This window comes from Mustela erminea, chromosome 15 (genome assembly GCF_009829155.1).
Source record: "Mustela erminea isolate mMusErm1 chromosome 15, mMusErm1.Pri, whole genome shotgun sequence".
In the NCBI taxonomy this organism is placed as follows: domain Eukaryota; kingdom Metazoa; phylum Chordata; class Mammalia; order Carnivora; family Mustelidae; genus Mustela; species Mustela erminea.
In genome coordinates this window covers 62,518,604-62,538,032 of record NC_045628.1, presented here as the reverse complement: position 1 = coordinate 62,538,032, position 19,429 = coordinate 62,518,604, and the positions used below count along the sequence as shown (strand labels likewise).

The 19,429-nt window shown below is 41.6% G+C and overlaps 1 protein-coding gene across 4 annotated transcripts in view; it reads right to left on the bottom strand.

The window, feature by feature from the left end:
* Window positions 1-19,429, bottom strand: part of WDFY2 (WD repeat and FYVE domain containing 2) — a 178,424-nt gene that overhangs the window by 76,673 nt on the left and 82,322 nt on the right. For all 4 annotated transcript variants that reach the window (XR_004279123.1, XM_032314638.1, XM_032314636.1 and 1 more), the window contains exon 3: window positions 14,983-15,056. Coding sequence is in view for 3 of the 4 variants with exons in the window: in XM_032314638.1 (XP_032170529.1) it covers window positions 14,983-15,056 (74 nt within the window). In the remaining variant the exon portion in view is untranslated. The remainder of the gene's footprint in view (window positions 1-14,982; window positions 15,057-19,429) is intronic.

Here is a 19,429-nt window from a genome sequence, read left to right as displayed (position 1 = left end):
GCCAAGCTATTACTTTTTGTAATCAACGGCAAATGTACTTTAAAAATCTTTCTTTCTTTCTTCTTTTCTTTCTTTCTTTATTGGACAGGGGGCAGGCTCGGGTATGCATGCAAAGGGCAGGCAGGGGCAGAGGAAGAGGGAGAGAGAGAATCGTGAGGCTCCTCACCAGCATGGAAAGATCTCTCAGATCATGACCTGAACTAAAATGAAGAGTCAAATGCTTAACCAACTGAGCCACCCAGTCACCTCAATGCCAAATACACTTTGACTCAAATCTCAGGACTAATCAATGTTTCAACTTCCTAGGTCAATAGGAAAATACAATAACGTGCTGCTCTTTTAAAAACTCGAGATAAAACTGACACATACCATCGTATTTCAGGTGTACAGCCTAAGAGTTAACATCTGTACACACCATGGTGTGCTGCTTTATATGGTTAACTATTTCTCATCATGGTCTCTGTGCCATAGTATTAAATTATCTTTTTCTGGATTTAAATTCACAAAACTTCAGCCTGAACATTATTCAAATGCATAAAAATGCACCATAGCAAGGAGTAAGAGAAAATTACATATGAAACCCAGTACTGGGGCACCTGGGTGCCCAGAGGGTTAAGCCTCTGCCTTCGGCTCAGGTCACGGTCTCAGGGTCCTGGGATCAAGCCCCACATTGGGCTCTCTGCTGAGTGGGGAGCCTGTTTCCCCCTCTCTCTCTGTCTTCCTCTCTGCCTACTTGTGAGTTATCTCTCTGTGTCAAATAAATAAATAAAATCTTTTAAAACAAACAAACAAAGAAAAGAAAGAGCCAGCATTACTAGCCACCAAAAAGGCGCTTACAAGAAATAAACTGGTTTAAAATTATGATTTAAAAAGATTATATTTAGGGGTACTAGGGTGGCTCAGCCAATTAAGACTCTTGATTTCAAATCAGGTCATGAACTCAGGGTTGTGAGATGGAGAGAATCTTTCCAGTGGCCCCCACACTCAGCAGGGAGTCTGTTTCTCTTCCCCCTCTGCCCTTTCCCTAGGCGCCCTCCTTCATGCTCTCAAATAAATAAATAAATAAATAAATCTTTTAAAAGTAAGTTCCGCTTTAAAAAAATTATCTTTGAACTTAGATAGCAACTAATTATGCAACAAATCAAGTCTTTAATTTCAAATAAAACTAACTATTATCAAAAAGGAAATTAGGGGCACCCGAGTGGCTCAGTTGTTAAGTGTCTGCCTTCAGCTCAGGTCATGATCCCAGGGTTCTGGGATCAAGTCCCATGTCGGGGTCCCTGCTGGGCTCTCTGCTTCTCCCTCTCCCACTCCCCCTGCTTGTGTTCCTTCTCTCTCACTGTGTGTGTCTCTCTCTCTATCAAATAACTAAGTATTTTTTTTTAAAAGTAAATTAAATTTCATCTCTTCTTGAAATGAACAGAATTTCTGCTATAAAAATAAGGCCTTTATATGTTTTTTTTTCAAGATTTTATTTATTTATTTGAGAGAGAGACAGCAAGAGAGGGGAATACAAGTAGGGGAAGTGACAGAGGAAGAGGGAGAAGCAGGCTTCCCGTTGAGCAGGGGGCCCAATGTGGGGACTGATTCCGGGACCCTGGGACCATGACCTGAGCTTAAGGCAGATGCTTAATGACTGAGCCACCCAGGTACCCCTGTATAAATTATTTCATGTAATCCTCATAAATCCCCAAGAGGCACATATTATTATTCCCAATGTACAGCGAGTAAATTAAGGCTTATGTAAGGTTAACCACCGCCTCATGATTACCCAGCTAAATGATGGGAGAGCTGGAATTGAGATGCAGGTTTCTCTGGAAGCAAAGTTCATACCTCAACCACCAGGATGCCTTCCCCTGACATGTGCCCCTGATGTATGAAGGCCAAGCGTGTCAACTGCGGTCTCTACCAGGAACTTTGAGTGGCCCTACTTGACAGAGGCAGGGAGGAAAGTATAATCACCTCCTCCGAAACAAAGAGCTGACGGGAAACAAGAACTTCTAGAAGGCTGACTAAACTATAAGAATGAAAGGGAAAAAAGAAAAACTTCTGGGCAGAAATGCAAATGAAACTGGTTGGCTTTAATTCCCCTGAAACTTCTACTGAGGTTCCAATTTGTGTAAGGGCTGTGCATATCATATGTTTCCTGCCTTCAAGTGGCTCAGGCTAACGGAGATCAAGAAAACAAGAAAATTTGCACTTATGAAATGTCTCCTATTTGCCAGACCCTTTCAGGAACTATATATGCTATCTTATTTCATACATGATCATATAAATAATACATACATGTAAGCTAGTAAGTATCACATTAATACTAAAGTATAAATTTGAACTAAGTGCTATGAGAACCTTAAGGTCTTGACCTCTTCACTCTGCCCTGGAGTATGGCGGGCTTCTCCGAAGAATGGATTTGGGGCTTTAAGCCAATTCTTAGAAATAGCCGAGGAGCTTCTCGAGGGGAGAGAAGCAAGGGGACTCCATGGACACTGATGTGTGAACAGAACAAGTCTGATGTTTGGGTAGGAGGGTTTTGACACTGAAACTGATAAAATGGGCAGGAATTGAAGGATCTGAGTTTTATCCTTTGGGAAGCTGTTTAGAGTCTCACAAGAGGAGCAGCAGGAATACACCAGAATTGTGAATATCTGATGACAGAGGAGTTGGCGGGAACTAGAGACAACACATAGTAGGACTGATCTGGGGCTTCTTGCAGCAGCCCAAGCAGAACTGGTGAGAAAGGTATTTTAAAAGTACCAGTGGGACCAGACCTGGAAGGAGAGTCTGAAGAGTGTTCTGAGGTCAGCAGGCCAGAGCAAGGGTTGCTGGGAGGAGGGAGGAGAAATGTGCATCTATTTTAACAACTATTTCTGGTTGGGGCTATTGAGTGATGCCACGTACTGAAGGGATGAGGAGAAACAGCACATGCTGGAAAAAAGGGAATGCTCTCCAGTTAGAACATGCTAAACCAGAGGGGTCCTGGAGACTCCCAGGTAGGATTGCCAAGAAGCATCTAGAGTCTGAGTTCAGACTCAGGAGGACAGAATGGGCCCCGGCCTTGAGAACTGCAGATGTAGGGCTAACCAAGCTGCAGGAGTGAATCATGAAGAAAGAGAAATAGCACAAGGGAGAGGCCTGGCAGCACTGACATCAAAACACCACACCACATACTCAAACCATGACACCATGCAATCTGCTGAAAGGCATTTTTCTAGCCTCTTTCCCTCCCATCTATAATAGACAAGCTCAGGGAGGAAGAAGCTGCCCTCCTTTGACTTCTCTCCAGTACAGGAAATGAGCTGGACCTGAGCTATTGCTGAGGACGGAAAAGCTATGCTGTTCTATGTGCCAATACGGTTAGCAGTCTTTTTGCAACCGTGTAACTGGCTTCAGTGAGCTGAAGGTCTATGCTGATAGTGGTATTTGATGCTAAGCCAGTATTTATAAAAATGTAATATTCACCAATAACTGTGAGAAGCATTATTCCCCCATCAGTAAGGAGGCAAAGGTGGAGATGCGTGGACTGTGGAGCCCACACTCAAGGTGCAGAGCTGTAGAAGCAGTAAATAAACAGAGAGGGGCACCCATCTGGGAAACAAAAACTCGAGGGTACCATGACCCTGAGTCACTGTAGCATCCCACAGTAAAACAAAGAAACACAGGCCAGCACGGAGCCCCCACTGAACCCCAAGGACCGGGACTTAACTAATGCTGCTCTCCTCTCCGTGGCCGTAAGCTTGGAGTCAGCAAGCAGGCAGCCTGTGTTCAAGACTGTCTCAGATCACTGCGTAGGTGAGTAACTAACACAGGTGATGGCAATCTGGCAGCAGGAAGGGCTATAAAAGAATAACTGCTTCCTTCACACATTTTGGCTCTAGTGCGTTCTCAGGCTTTACAGCAAAAGAATAAATGTCAGATGGCTCTTTGGGGGATCGGTTTCATGACTGCTGTTGTCAAGGTACTTTGGGAGGAATGCCTTGAAAGGTGATTGACATGGAAATGCCACCCCAGTCCCTCTGGGCTCTGAACTTTGCCATCTAAATATCAGTGACATGAGAACGGTGGTTCAGCTCTACAGTTTATATAAAAGATTAGCTCCAAGCAAACATCAGCAAAATACTTGTGCACACAGAGAATGTTCTATATGCCTGGACGGAAATGGTTAAGAAAAGATTTATGAAACAAGACTGATTCCTAGTGTTGTAAAACTTTGTAGGGGCACAGACAGCTGTCTGGACATTGGGTCTATAAAACTCTGACTCCTAAATAAATAGAGAGTGGCAGAGCCCCCATGGCTGACAGCATTCTCTCCTCCCACACTTCTCAATCTGCTAGAGTAAGGGTGTCTCCCTGATACGAAATTTGCTACATCTTCTCTGAATACCTTTCAGAGCATCTTCAGTAATCTGCACATCTCTTTGAGTTCACCCTTTTCCTGTGAGTGATGAAGGTTAAAGGCAACAACCTAGATGAGAACATCTTGGGCAGAAAAATTAGTCTTTGACAGTCCATGTTTTTGCAAATCACTGGTGAATTACTGTGGTGACATAGCAAAGATGGAAAGATGGGACCAGAATTAAGTGGAAGCATCCTAAGGAGAAGGCTGCCATTAAGATACTTCCTCCCCTCAGAACTGGTCCATTAACTCCACAGGACACGGATTGCCACTGTCTTCCTGGTTACCACCAATGGAAGGCGCTGCTGTTGCTAAGACAATGATGTGGAAAGGAGCTAATACCATGGAGCACTTGACATGCATGGGTACTGTTCTAAGAGCTTTGTATGTGTACCATGTCAGAAAATCCTCACAACCACCCGATAAAATCGTTCTAATTATTATTCTCATTTTACAGTTGAGAAAACTAAGGCACAGAGAGTAAAGCAACTTGCCCAGGGAGACACCACTTGGGAGAACAGAGCTGTGACTGAACTCGGGCAGTCTAATTCCAGTGCCTGTGGTCTTAGCCCTATATACCATCCATGCAACAGACGATGTTAATTAATGCACTCATTAATTTGTCTGTGAATATTTACAGAGCCCTTGCAATTCATGGGCACCGCGCTGGGTGTCAGGGATGTAACGAAGAGTCAAGCAGACACGGTTGCTGCCTTGTGGAGCTTATGATGAATATTCACATTCATCAAGTAATCACACAAACGAGTATAAAATGACAACTCAGACAGCCGCTACAGAGGACAGGCACACGGTGCTATGAACATTTATAATTCAAGGATGGAACTGCTGGAAGACCAAGGAAGACCTCCCCAAGGCAATAAAAATGAAACTGATATCTGAAGGACGAGAGTTAAGCAGGAAAGTAGAAAGGAAGCTCACTCAAGGCAGAGCTCCCTGAGGAAGGAAGCTGGTTGAGCATAAGCGTCTGAGAGTAACTGAGGGTGAAACTCCAGAAGGGAGGGCACTGAGCAAAAGGAGGCTATGGAGGAAAGGACCAGATCCAGCAGGGTCACACGAGCCATGGGAAGGCTCTGGGCCTATGCCCAAGAGCAAGGGAAAGCCTCTGGAGAGGTTTGGCAGGGGATAGGACAAAATGAAATGTGTATTTTGGAAAGATCCTTCTAGCTCCAATATGGAAACCAGACTGGAAGAGACAGAATGGATCCGGGATGACCAGTGAGGAGCTCAACGGAGGGTCCAAGGAGGAGACGATGAACAGGGAGATGGTGGTGGTGACAGGAGTTGATGATAATGAGAATGATGATGGAGTGGAAGCTGAGAGGTATTTGGGAGGTAAAAACCAGTCAGTGATGGACTGGGCAGAGTCGAGCAAAGAGGAAGGAGAATGACTCCACAGAGCCCCAGCTCATGCAACCGAGTGGACAGTGGTTACACTCACAGAAATAGGGAACTCTGGGAAAGACTAGGTATGTGGGAGGCACATGAGTCTGATTCTGGACCTAGCGAACTGCAGGTTCCTTTGAGATTCTCAACAGGAAATATGAAGGAATGGGAATGTCAGAGAAACGGTCTGAAGAGAAATCAAAAAGTTAAGTGTTACTGTCATATGCATAAATGAAGCCATGACTCAAGTAAAGACAGCCCAGAGAGAGGAGAGATGAAGGCCTAGAAGGAATGTGGAGAAACTCCAATACCAAACCAAAGCTGGCTAATGGACATCCTTTGATGAAAACGGAGACAAATAGGCAGAAAACAGGAAGAAAACCAGGAGAGTACAGGGTTGTGGATGTGCGTAAAGAAACTATTTCAGGAAGAAAGAGCAGAGCTAAATGCTGTAGGGATGACAACTTAAGAATGTCAGATGGACAGACTCACAAGGAGATTCTCTGTAGCCAGCACCGGAGCTATTTGGATAGACTGATGGCACTGGCAGCCGAAATGTAGGGGTCCGGTCCGAGTCACTGGTGGCAGGGGGTGGAGAGGGGAGTAGGGAGATACTAGGTGGATAGGGAAGAGCTGTGAAGTCTTTGTTCTCATTAAAAACAAAAACAAAACAAAACAAAAAAACAGCGGCACCTGGGAGGCACAGTCAGCTAAGTGCCTGAGTCCTGATCAGGCTCAGGGTCATAATCTCAGGGTCATGAGATCAAGCCCCACATCAGGCTCTGCAGCTCAGTGGGGTCTGCTTGGGGTTTTCCCTCTCTCACTCCCTTTACCTCTTCGCTCTGTGCTCTCTCGCTCTGTCTCAAATAAATAAATATTTTTGTAAAAACCCATAAACCTCAAGTATGTTTAAAAACCAATGGGCAGAGCGCCTGGGTGGTTCAACTAGTTAAGCGTCTGCCTTCAACTCAAGTCATGGTCCCAGGGTCCTGGAATCGATCCCTACGTGGATCAGGAGTCTGTTTCTCCCTCATCCTCTCCCTCTGCTCATTCTTTCTCTCTCTCTCAATCTTAAATAAATAAATAAATAAATAAATAAATAAATAAAATCTTTAAAAAACAAAAATAAAACCAATGGGCAGGATCCAGGGAGGAGAGAGAGATTATTGAGGTATAAGACTAAGAGAAAGTTACTCAGAACCTAATATGCTCATCAATTCCTAGTCATTGCCTTTCTTGAACACAGAAAAACTACTTTATGTGGCCAAGATAAGAAGATGACCACCTTCGGAAATAGTAATACAATGTGCTCATAAGGCCTCCTTTGTGGCCAGTAACTTCTGGAGATAGTGTATAAATGACTTCAACCTACCATGTACTCAACCCGATCACCTCACCACCAATTTAAAACACAGGGCAATCTAGGTGTTCCTACAGATATGCATGCTACAGAATCGGTGTAAAAGGGGGACCACGAAGGCCATCAAAAATTCCTAAGTGCAATGGAGATGCCATAAAATAATCCCGGGCTGAAGAATGCCCTTGGCATCTGCATTCACCACCACTTGACCGAGTTTTTAGGGAACATGCAGGTACTGAACAAAAGATGACAGGGTGACATGTACAATGTCATAACTGTCATTGAAGAGACAGTTATGTCAGAGAAGCTGGTCCTTGAGACATTCTAAGAAGGTCTGTGATCCAGTATTTGTGTGGACAAATACTGATGACATAGTAACCTCCCACAACAACAGTATCTCCTTTGACAAAACCATCTTCAGTGAATTATACTGTACGAATACACAGAAAGCAAGCAGCACGTCAGCACCCCAGGACCCTTACTGCTAAGCAGGAAAAAAATTATTCTCTAAGTACAAAACCTGGAATGCACCGGGACCTCTCCAGCAAGGGTGGCCCAGCTGGAAGCTCAACTTGGGTAGCAGCCGAAATGCTTTATTCGTAGGCTACCTGTCATCACTGTAGAGCATGACCTCACCATTTGGGTTCAGTCCCTGTAGGCTCATTACAACCCACAGTAATAAACAACTCATCCAAAACATCTCATTACATTAAAAGCTCAAATTCTCTTAAAAAAAAAAAAAACAACTCATCTTTTTAGCAATGGCTAGATGCATGGAATGACACAAGCTTCCAATTCGTTAGTGACCATCCTAGGGCAATTCCTTGTGGTTGGGCTGTCTGAGTTGTATGAAAAAAGTTTAAACTGGTATCATAAAATGGAAACCTGACAGAAAGGTCAGAGAAATCCTAGCTCTGCCCAACTATCTTAACATGTGACCTACCAAGACGTCACTTAATCTAGAAGAGGGTGTCATTAGCTGTAGAAGAATGAAGGTGTTTTTCAATTGTAATATTTTCTTATCTCTGCCTACAGGATAATATCTTTGGATATCTCTTCCTGAAGGTATCATACTGCATATTCACCAAATTATTTCCTAATCAACTGTTAGAACACTGTTAGGGAAATACTGTACATACAATATTATCAGGTATCCCGAGTTGAATAGTGTCTTCCCAAAACACATGGCCACCGAGAACCTCAGAATGTGACCTCATTTGGAGTGAAGGTCTTTATAGTTATAATTAGTTAAGATGAGATCATACTGGATTAGGGTGAGCTCTTAATCCAGTGACTGCTGTCCTTATAAGAAAGTCATGTGTAAACATGGAGACACAGAGAAGAGGACATGAAGACGGAGGCAGGGATTGGGGTGACACATCTATTAGCTAAGGAATGCCAAGGATTTCCAGCAACCACCAGAAGCTGGGAAAAAAGAAGGATTCTCTCCTTTTATTGACATCCTGATTTTGGACATTAGTCTCTAGAACTGTGAGAAAATAAATTCTGTTGTTTTAAGCTACTTGGTGTGTAGTACTTTGTTAGGAGGGAAAGTAATACACCAAGTATCAATATGCTACAACTAACTATTACTCATCTTGCTCTCCTGGCAACACAAGAGGACTGCTAAGATGTCACAATACCTCAGACCTCCTGAAGAGGGTAAAATACTAGTGGAGTTCAAGATCTTGGTTTCAGATGATAAAAACAACTCTAATGATTCTTCAGTCTCCTTCTAGTGGATGTTAAGGTCTGTATTTTCAAAAAGGTAATTTCTCCTTTTACTTGGAAAAGTAATATCCTCTCTCACAGAAACTATATACCTCTCCCTTAAAGCTATCAGCCTTCTGGAAGGAGACACTTTTTGCCTCCCTGTTGCAACCAGACTCTTTGCCTGAGTAATTCCTGTGATCTGTGACACAGATTCCCTATCTATGAGATCCTGCCAAGGCATATACCCCTGCGAATTCCATTACATGAAGCAGTTTCAGAACACACCCCATAAGGAATAACTACAGGGGACCAAAGAGTGATGCTCTTGTAAAGCTGTTAATTTAATCTGTAATACAGGAATCTCTAAATAATAGGAAATGATGTGAGAAGGCCTATTTCTTCAGCAATCCCAAAAGTTCAACAGATTTCTAGTCTAAGTGAAAAAAGAGGCAACGAAAGACTTACTAACAGCATCGTTTTGGGTCCCACAAACTGTCAGGAACATGTTCTGTCTCTGCTTTGGTTTCTTAGTTGTTTGTTTAGTGAATCTCTGTTTATGAATTTCAAGAAGCAGAGTATGGACATCAAATTCTTCCATATGCCCAAACTAGTCATGTAAACAAGAATCGCCCACTTGTGTCAACTGTGGAGAGCAATTTACCTTTGCCGGCTGAGTGGCTGACTCTGGTGTTAGCAACCTGATGACATAAATTGAAATGCCTTTCTCTCCTCACTTGACATTTTACAAAGCATTTACAGCAGCCAGGGGAACTCTGTTAGGACACCAGCTGAAACAGACATGGTCTCTGCCTTCAGGCAGTTCAGAGTCTAGGGAAGGAGACAGTCCCACAGACAAATGAGGCACCACGCCCAAGAACACTCAGTAAGTAGAGATATAATTGCCTATCAGCCAAGAACAAATGGGCAGGGAATGGAAAGCCTTTAGCAGGAAATCTTTCTGGACAAAGAAGTGGACCGCAGCACGGGTGAGGAGAAACCCCAAGCTTCACGGGGAACCCAGAGTTCCCAGCTCAGCTAAGAGCTGCTTCCTGGCTACGTACGCTAGAGAAGCACATGAGCTCTCCAAGCCTTAGTGTCCTTTTCTGAGAAATGCTGAGTGATGCCACCTACATCACAGCATTCCTGTGATGCTGGAATGAGGGGATGTACATGAAACAGAATGTCTGGGACATGGTGCATGCTCAGTGTTCAGTTCTCTTTCCCCTTTCATTCCCTTGGACAACTATGTGAACTAACACCAATAAATACTACAGGAAGATAATAACCACAAAAACTACCAAAACAGTAGCAATAAGTCCATACATGGTCAATATCATTTATTCTTAAAAAAAAATCCACTTACTGTTATATAATAACCATTATCCTGAATGCTAACAATTACACAGATCAATCTTTCCTTCTCATCCTAAATTTAGCATAAACAAATATTTGAAAACAATCTTCAGAAAACAGAGATTTATCATTTGCTCGGGGTGGTGGGGGGACCGTCAATGAATATGCATTTATCCAGCAAGATTTCAATAAAAACTTTGGCTCACTAACGGTTCTGATGAAGCAGAAAAATCTATATAGTTATGAAGATTAGCATCTATACATCTCTATGACTAAACCAGTATTCAGTTGAGTCGGCGAAAATTAGTTTAAGGAAGTTCTTTCATTTCTGTGTGGACATTTCCTCACCAATTATCCTCTCTCAACACCTGTGGTGTATCCTCTTCTGTGGTGCTGGAGGGAGAGCTGCCTTGGTGGGGACCCAGCTCCTTCAAATGTCAACTACTCATCCTGGGCCAGGGCCCCAGACACCTTGTATATTTAACAGTCCACTTCTCAGACTAGTTCATTTCTCTCCAAACACTTCTTGCCCTCTCCTTAACACCATGCTCTCTTCCCCTATGCCATTCACTTTGCCTGAAATACCTTACCCTCCTATCTTCAGCCAGCGAAATCCTAGCCCATCTTCTAAACCCAGCTCACAGCCTGTCTCCACGGGGCTGACCCGGACCATTACGTCCCACGCTCCCCTGCCCCCACTGTCCCATCAGCATTGCGCTCACTGGTGTAATGCTGCTGGGGCTGTTATTTTTTTTTTTTTTTTTACTCTGTGTTACTTATTTCACAAATTCATGCTCCCCTTTCCCCCCAACTGAATAAGCTTTCTGAGACCAGGAGCCATATGTTAGAATCGAAATATTTTGCACATTGTTGATGTTTTAGACTTATTTGTTGGTTGGCTAGAATACATGATATACTGTGATAGAAAATTTCAGAGACCTGGGTGGGTCAGTCACTTAGCATCTACCTTCGGCTCAAGTCTCAATCCCAAGGGTCCTGGGATCGACCAGTGTCCAGCTTCCAGCTCAGCACGGAGTCTGCCCCTCCCCCTTGCTCATGCCCTCACTGGCTTGCTCTCTCCCACAAATGAATAAATTAAAAACAAAAATCTTTAAAAAATAAAAGGGGCGCCTGGGTGGCTTAGTCGATAAATATCCACCCAGCTCAGGTCATGATCCTGGGGTCCTGGGGTTGAGCCCTACGTGGGGCTCCCAGCTTGGCAGGAAGTCTGCTTCTCCCTCTCCCACCACCCTGCTTCTGTTCCTTCTCTCGCTGTGTCTATGTCAAATAAATAAATTTTAAAAAGAAACTTTAAAAAAATATATTTTAAAAATGGAAAGGAAAGGAAAAGGAAAAGAAAGGAAAGGGCGCCTGGGTGGCTCAGTCAGTTAAGCATCTACCTTTGGCTCTGGTCATGGTCCCAGGGTCTTGGGATCAAGCCCTGCATCGGGCTTCCCTCTCCCTCTGCCTCTTCCCTCTGCTCATGCTTTGTCGCAAATAAATAATAAATAAATCTTTAATAAATAAATAAAATTTTAAAAAAGAAAATTTCTAAGTCCTACTTTAGCATGAATAGCAGTCTGCACAGTATGAGTGACTTCTTTGACATTAAAACAGATGACATTTCGGAAAACTCAAGATGAATTAAACTATTGGGCATAATGTTTTCCACTGCAGAAGTTAATCCCATTGTGACAAATATTTTGAATGGCAACAGAATTATGCAAATAAACTATCTCAGAATTCAAGCAGGTACTTAGTACAGCCAGCTCTACTAAATAATAATAGTGTTTGTACTTTAGTCAGCAACTCATCTAACATATTACTCACTGAGTCCCTAAATTTGTACAAGGAACCCTACTACGATGAGTAAGGGATGGGCCAACTCCTCAACACTTAACACTTTAATGGAGGAGACAGACTTAAAAACTTTTTATAAAACAAGTTAAATGAGCAATATAATACAGCTAACCCATGGAGTAATGGGTTTCAGTTGGAAGGGCTGAGGAACCATCCACAAAACAAAAACCAAAGCACGAAAAGGGAGATGACGTTGGAACAAGGTGATGAGAGAGAATTGGGACTCTGTACACCAAGATGGCAGAAGGGGGATCAGAGTTCTAAGACTAGCAAGAGTGAAATGTACAGACATGAAAACACACCCTCACCCCCTCTAGCTTCTCTGAATAGGTGATCTAACTTGCTACTTCAGGAGAAACTGAAAAGGTCATTCTGCTCCTGCATCTCACAACTGCCTCAGCCTTTCTCTATCTCAACAGTTTCTCCACTCTTCTCCAAAGCTAAATTCTCTGAGTCGCTCAGGAACCCCCTGCTGCTTGTCTAACGTCTCATCTTGCTGCAGCGCTCACCCTCCCTCTCCTTCCTTTTGCAGACAAGTTTTTGAAACCATAGTCTGTACTGGCTGTCTCCACTTCATCTCTAATTCATTTCAGTTATGTAAGGTTAACTGTCTCTTCCATCTTTTTCATTCAGCAGAATAAAGAGACACGAGGACTAACATTCTGATGTCCTCCTTTCTTTTTTTTTTTTAAATAAGTTCACCATCCCCTCCCCCAAAATTTAACTAGTTACTTCTTTTTAAAGTTTATTTGCTATACTCAGGGAACAGAGAATGAGCAGTCTCTGCATAGCATTTCTCAGGTCCGGAAAGCTGAGACTTTGTGTAAGTATTCCTAACCCCAGTGAGAACGTGGAACCTTAAACAAGCCCTTCTCTCCGTGTGCCTTTCCTAAATCAGCTCTTCACAGTTCTTCAAATAAGAATACAGAGTGTCTACAACTCATCCGCTTTGACAACATAAAACAGGTTCTTTTAAGGAAATTATGTCATAGAAGCTGGGTTCTTAATCTTTTCTAGGAGATCAGGGTAAGGTAAGGCTTGGGATATCCACACGGTATGGCTACACCAGAAGCATCCCAAGCTAGCCCCCCTGATTTATGTTCCACTTCTCTGGCAGTTTCATTCACTAAACAAATAATGGCTAAGTTGGTCTCTCCTCTTATACACATTAAATAGCCAGAATGCTCCATAACTTACTTTGGTCACCTTTCTCACCTTTAAAGCCAAATTTATCAGCACCCATGAACCACCTACACTGATTTCAAAAAATGCGAAGATTCACCCATATGTTATATACACTTAAGTCTTTTCATGGAGTGAGTGAGTGTTACATATACAGTGAGTGTTACATATACTATTCCACGAACTGTTGGGACAATATACAGAACTTAGCTCATCTTTTCAGATTTCCTTTGCAGTGAACCTCAGTTCACTGAACAATCCAGTTACCCCCCCTTCATTTTTCAAAAATAAATTTATCCCACACACACCCCACTTTTTAAAAATAACTCTCCTCAAACCAGATGAAGGTCCGTATCATTTACTTCTCTGCTGTCCTCCTACAGGACAGAGTTTACACACCTCCCAACTGCACTGGACATTATAGAAATTCCATAAATATTTGTCAACAGGCAGATACATATTTAATAATACTGTTAAAATTTCCATTAAGAGTTACCAAACAAATGTTTTGAATAAAGACCAAATGAAAAATTCCAAGCCCACCTCTTCAGACCCCTTGTAAGAATCAGGTTATGATTACAGATGGAAATCCACGTTCCATATGTCTAAATATTTAAAAGCTACGTATCAAGTTAAACTATTAAATAAAATATGGTCGCTTCCTCAAATCTTAACAAATATACCTTCAACCACCTGGACGTACCGGAAGGAATTTATAATTTCTAGGCTCCTTGAAGTTCCACAATACAGTACATGCCGACAGACTTTAAGCTGTTTGGGGTCAGGAAAATTCAAGTCAGGTACTCAGAACATGGGGGTAGGTGGCGTGAGAGCCTAAGCTGGGCACACGCCCTGGACTTTTTAGGGTCCTTCATCCTCTAGGGAAATGTGGCCAGGCAGAACAGGGTCCTTTAATTCACAAGTCCCAAAGCAGGGCCTCTCTTGTCAGGACTGCAGGCAATAATGCATAATTTACCAAAATGGAGAATCTGCCAGATCAATCTTGTTGCACTTAGTTAAAACAGTAGCTGAAACTAAACATATTTTTTTAAAAATGTTTAAGTTAAGAAGTAAAACCTGAAACTCCCAATCCCTAATCACTTCAGTTCCCTCAAGATCTACAGTAAAAAAAAAAAAAAAAAAAAGCCTAACATTTATCTGACTCTACCCTAAGCCTAATGTAGATTCTGTGATTTTTTTTTTTTTTTACAAATTCATACAATTTACAGGACTCTCTTCACAGCTAGAGGGAGTTAAGACAAGAAGGAGCAGAAGAAGAGGGAAAGGAAAAAAACATCAAGTATCAGAGAGCAGACATGCTGGTCTGAGGACATTTCCCTTGTGTTCTGTCACTTTTCTGAGGAAGCACATGATGCCATGATTAACCATCTGATCACAGCCTCGAGTATCCCTGCGTGCTCTCACTAACACACAGATTCACAGGGTTCACTCAGGGGCCTCGTAAAGCTCCCATTCTAGCCACTGGGTCCATGGGAAGGCAAGCTGAATCTTGTCAACATTTAAACGGAGACTGATATCAGCTCTCCGTACACTTCACCATAATCTGCTGCACTGCAATTTCCACTTCACTCAGCAAGAAAACTAATTTGTTCATTTGAAAAAAACAACAAATAAATCATTCTCATCATAATACATATACACATATTCCACAGGAAGGGAAGTATTTCAACTGGAAATCTTATTTATGTGTACTTACTGAGATTGTACCATTGTCTAGACCTATGGACAGTCTTCTTGTTTCCGGGTTAAAAGACATGCATGAACATGGAGCTGAAAGAAATGAACATGTTGATGAAATTAACAAAATGATGACTCTCATCGATTCAGGAGTGACTAACTAGCTAAGAGTGTGTGGCTATTTTTTTCCCCACTATTTCCTGAAAAACAGTTCATTTAATGCCCACTCACCAAAAAATAAAAACAGTAATCTACAACCAACCCCTAGTTTTTTCAGTTATCCTTTTAATGAATATAACGAGTAAGATTATCTCAAACTGGACTAGTTTCAAGGCGCTTGGTCTCAGCTGTTCCGTCAGTATGGAATCAAAATTTGCTTGACTAGATTAACAATATTTTGTGCTGTGTATTCCCTCTGCCCTCGATCTATCTCTTCCACTCAAACCCCATCTTTATTAGAAACAACCTATCTTTTCTCAACTAGGGAAAAAATATAAAGAAAGATCTTATAATTCCATCCTCCCCTCACATACACACACTAGTATAAAAATCTGGTTTTTGATTCCGAATTGTTTTGGGGCATGTGGACTAACAGAACAAGTCTTTTACTCTCAGCCTTGAAGACTGCTGAGTGAAAAAGACGGAAGATCTGTCTTGTTTAGGGGAACCAGCTGGACACAGAGCCAGGCTCCATAGGAAAGAAATCAAGTCTGGGTAGGGCCTCCCTGTTCTGCAAAATTGGCTACTACCTGAGTATACCTGAGAAGTAAACTAAGCATAACTTGAAGCCAGTGTGGGCAAGAAGTGCTTACTGAGCAGATAGCTTCCCCATCCCTGCCTTCCCTATTGCCACCGGCTCGTAAGAATGGGGCCTGTTGACAATTTACGTTACACTGAAATAGTTGTTCTAAAAACAAGTCCAACACAATTTTTAAATTTCTCTTCCGCCCTCACAGTAGCCCCGTACATGACAAAGTGCTCATCATCATAATCAGAATCAGCCTCAGCCAGCCTTACTCCTACTTTCCAGTTATGATTAGATGTCTTACTCAAGGTCACACAGGAATAAAGAAGTTAGAGAAGGTTCAAAGACTTCATTCAAACACGCAGTCCTATTTTGAAATACCCTACTTAGATTACCTCTAAACTATAAAAGAATTTCAAGTTCTACTAAGAGAGCCACTGCATAACAGATCACTTAGTAGCATTTTTAAATTCTCTATAAAAGGACCCTGAACAACAAAAAAGATCTTTCAAACCACATGAAGTATTTGCTTTTTTTCTAATTTTCAATCGTGATATATTCAGAAAATGGAAACACAAAGAATACCTCCCCCCTCCCCCACACTTCTACCAGAACAGAAGAATATCTTCACCCTGATCAGCCACAAAATTAAACTGGATTCCCAAAAGGACACTGCTGCAAAAAGTAGTCAAATGATATTTAATGCGCTGCCCTAAGGAAGTCATTCTTTCTCGCCTATAGCCCATCAATTATGTCGGCACAATTTCTAGGCAGGTTTTAAGATGCAAGGTCTCATAAGCCTGTAACATGTATTCAGAATTAAAATCTAACGATTTCGTGAAAAATTACCATGTTAGCTGAAAAGAACAAAAGAAAAAATACATTGTGATTACAACTACATAAAGTACACAGACACCTAAAAACATACGTGGAGAAATGGAACTGTTTTTGTGTTCAGGTGACAAGATTATTACTGTATTAGCCTTATTCTTTTGCTATTCCTGTTAAAAGTTTTAAATATCTTATAGTGTATTAAGATATAAGCATGAGCCTATGAAGCAAAACCCCAAAGGGCTACAAACTGGTCAAGAATAACTTTATCATTTAGCTGCCTGCCTGACCATATAAAAAAGTCTCTTCTGTGTGATTTCCTCCAAAGTTCATATCTGCTTATGTAATAGTTAGAAAACAAACTGCTCTCTGAATGTGACTTAAATGACTTTTTTACAACACTGCGTAGGCTACCCTGACATCTACACTGCTCTTTCTTTCTTTCTGGATTTCTTCGCCCTTTTACTAGATTTCCTATTATTCTTTCAACAAAAATGCAGAATGCTTACTGCGTTCTGGGCATGTGATATGATGATAGATAAGGAATTAGAGCTGTCATCAAGGAATTTATAGATTGTGGCCCCAACCGTGTACAGGAACTAGAAGACTCATCCCAATGTCACCATTATAGTCCAAATCACTTTACGTTTACAGGAAGAAAACATCACCAGAACTCAAAAGGAAGAGACCTTTCCCAGAGAATCCCATAAACAAATGAAATTTACTTTAGAAATCCTGTTGTTCTAGAACACATATAATTGAACCCAAGACGGTTCTAGACAGGGCACTGCCAGAGCTAAAGAGCATTAGCTTCCAGCTGCCCCCAAAAACAAAGCCACCTCTCCAATGGAGCATTATTGGTAAAACACCAAGCAAACCCGTGTGAGTGCATGTGTGCGTGCGTGTATGTTGTGTGTGTGTGTGTATAGCAAAAGACTTTTGGTAGGTGAGCCTTCTGATGCTCCTCAAACCATTTCCCAACTGTGACACTCTCACAGGAATAGGCCCTGGGCTGGTTACCCATAGGCCCTGGCAGGGCCAAGGAGGCAGGGAGTGGACTGAAGAGAATATTGATGCCCGTGTCTGTTGTTACAGTAAATGCCTTTCCTTTTGGGAAATGGGGGAATAGAGAGATTGACAAGAGAGAGCATTCCAACTTCAACTCACCAGAAATTAACAAAAAAAGCAGTCTGTGAAAGACTAGTCTCATGGCCCATACAAAATGGGCTCCTATCCATGGAAGAAAATATCAAAGGGGAAAAACTGTCTGGGAAGGATAATAAGTCACAGTAAATTAATGGTAATTCTGGCCAAATGGTAAAAGGGGTCCCTCAGCAGGAAGGGTAGGGAAAAAAAATAAAATAAAATATGATTTAAGCCACAATATTTGTAGCTACATTGCAAAAACGTGATGTTTCACAAGTTAAGAATTCAGCTTTAAATGATATAATACTAATAGTTCCTAGGTCAATAAAGAATTGCTCCATCTGATGGCTAAAAGTTGAGGTGAGAGATGAAATGGCTGAGAGCTTTCTACTCTCCCACCTTGCAGGGCTTTTTCCAAAGACTCAGTGAAATGGCTGACCAGACCCATAAAATGACAATACAGCTCCTCCACTGACTTTCTCCTTCAAAGCTGCATCCTTGAACTCGAGATGAAATAAATACAGCATGATACAAAACCTGAAGATATATTTATTTCCCCCACCTTTAACTGTTTTCCCCACAAGAAAGGATAACCACACCTGGTAAGCTTTGTGGGGCAACCCCCATTTGCCAAGGCCTCCCACATATACCATCTGTATGGAGTTTGCCTGGGACTGTTCCTACACAAACCCAGTAACTGAAACTCAAGGCCTTGCCACTAGTCTTGCTGATGTTATACCATTAGGTTCCCATTTTTTCCCCAATGTGTCTATTAAAACCTAAGAAAAACAATGCCCATGATTTATTCCTCAATAAAATAGTACAAGAACTCATTTTTTAAAAAGATTTTATTTATTTATTTGACAGACAAAGATCACAAGTAGGCAGAGAGGCAGAGAGAGAAGAGAGGAAGCAGGCTCCATGCTGAGCAGAGAGCCCAATGTGAGGCTCGATCCCAGGACACTGAGATCATGACCTGAGCCGAAGGCAGAGGCTTTAACCCACTGAGCCACCCGGGCACCCCAAGAACTCATTTCTATGCTATCTGATTAAGACTGGCCCTTTCTCTTTTCTGTTTCAGACTGAGGATAGCCAAAAGAAGTTATTTGGCAAAATTTCTGGAAGATACTAAAAGGCACAAATAAGATGGAAAAGAAATTTGTGGAGGTCTATGAGTAATGAAAAATAATAGTCTCTTATGTAAGTATCAGGACTTTAGACCTTGATGGCCTGTCAAAATCTTATTTTAAAAATTAAATGCTTTCATAACATTGAGAATTTTTTAAAATGAAATCTTTATAGTTTTAGGCAGGTATTCAGCATAAGGTTTAGGGAAAACTGAAATAAAGAGAAGGCCCAGTCTGGGTATTTATATTAATGACCGTTTAATTTGAAGGGAGAAAAGCCTAGGAGATATAAGCCCCAAAGAACTGGAACTCAAGAGACTGACATCAACCTCAACAGAGTTAGTGATTAAATGGATTACAGAGAAATTGGCTACTTGTATTTCTAATACTTCTATCCATCAAGTGGTCTCAAAAAAAAAAAAAGATTATACATATATATATATATATATATATATAAATATAAATATATATGGCTCTTGCTTTAAAAAAAAAGTTGAGAAGGCATTCTCAAAATACACTTATGGGGGGGAGTTACCTAATTTCTGTTATTTATACCTATAATTCTTTTCATTTTATGACTGATTTATTTTCTGTCCTTTGCTTATTGGTTGGACTTT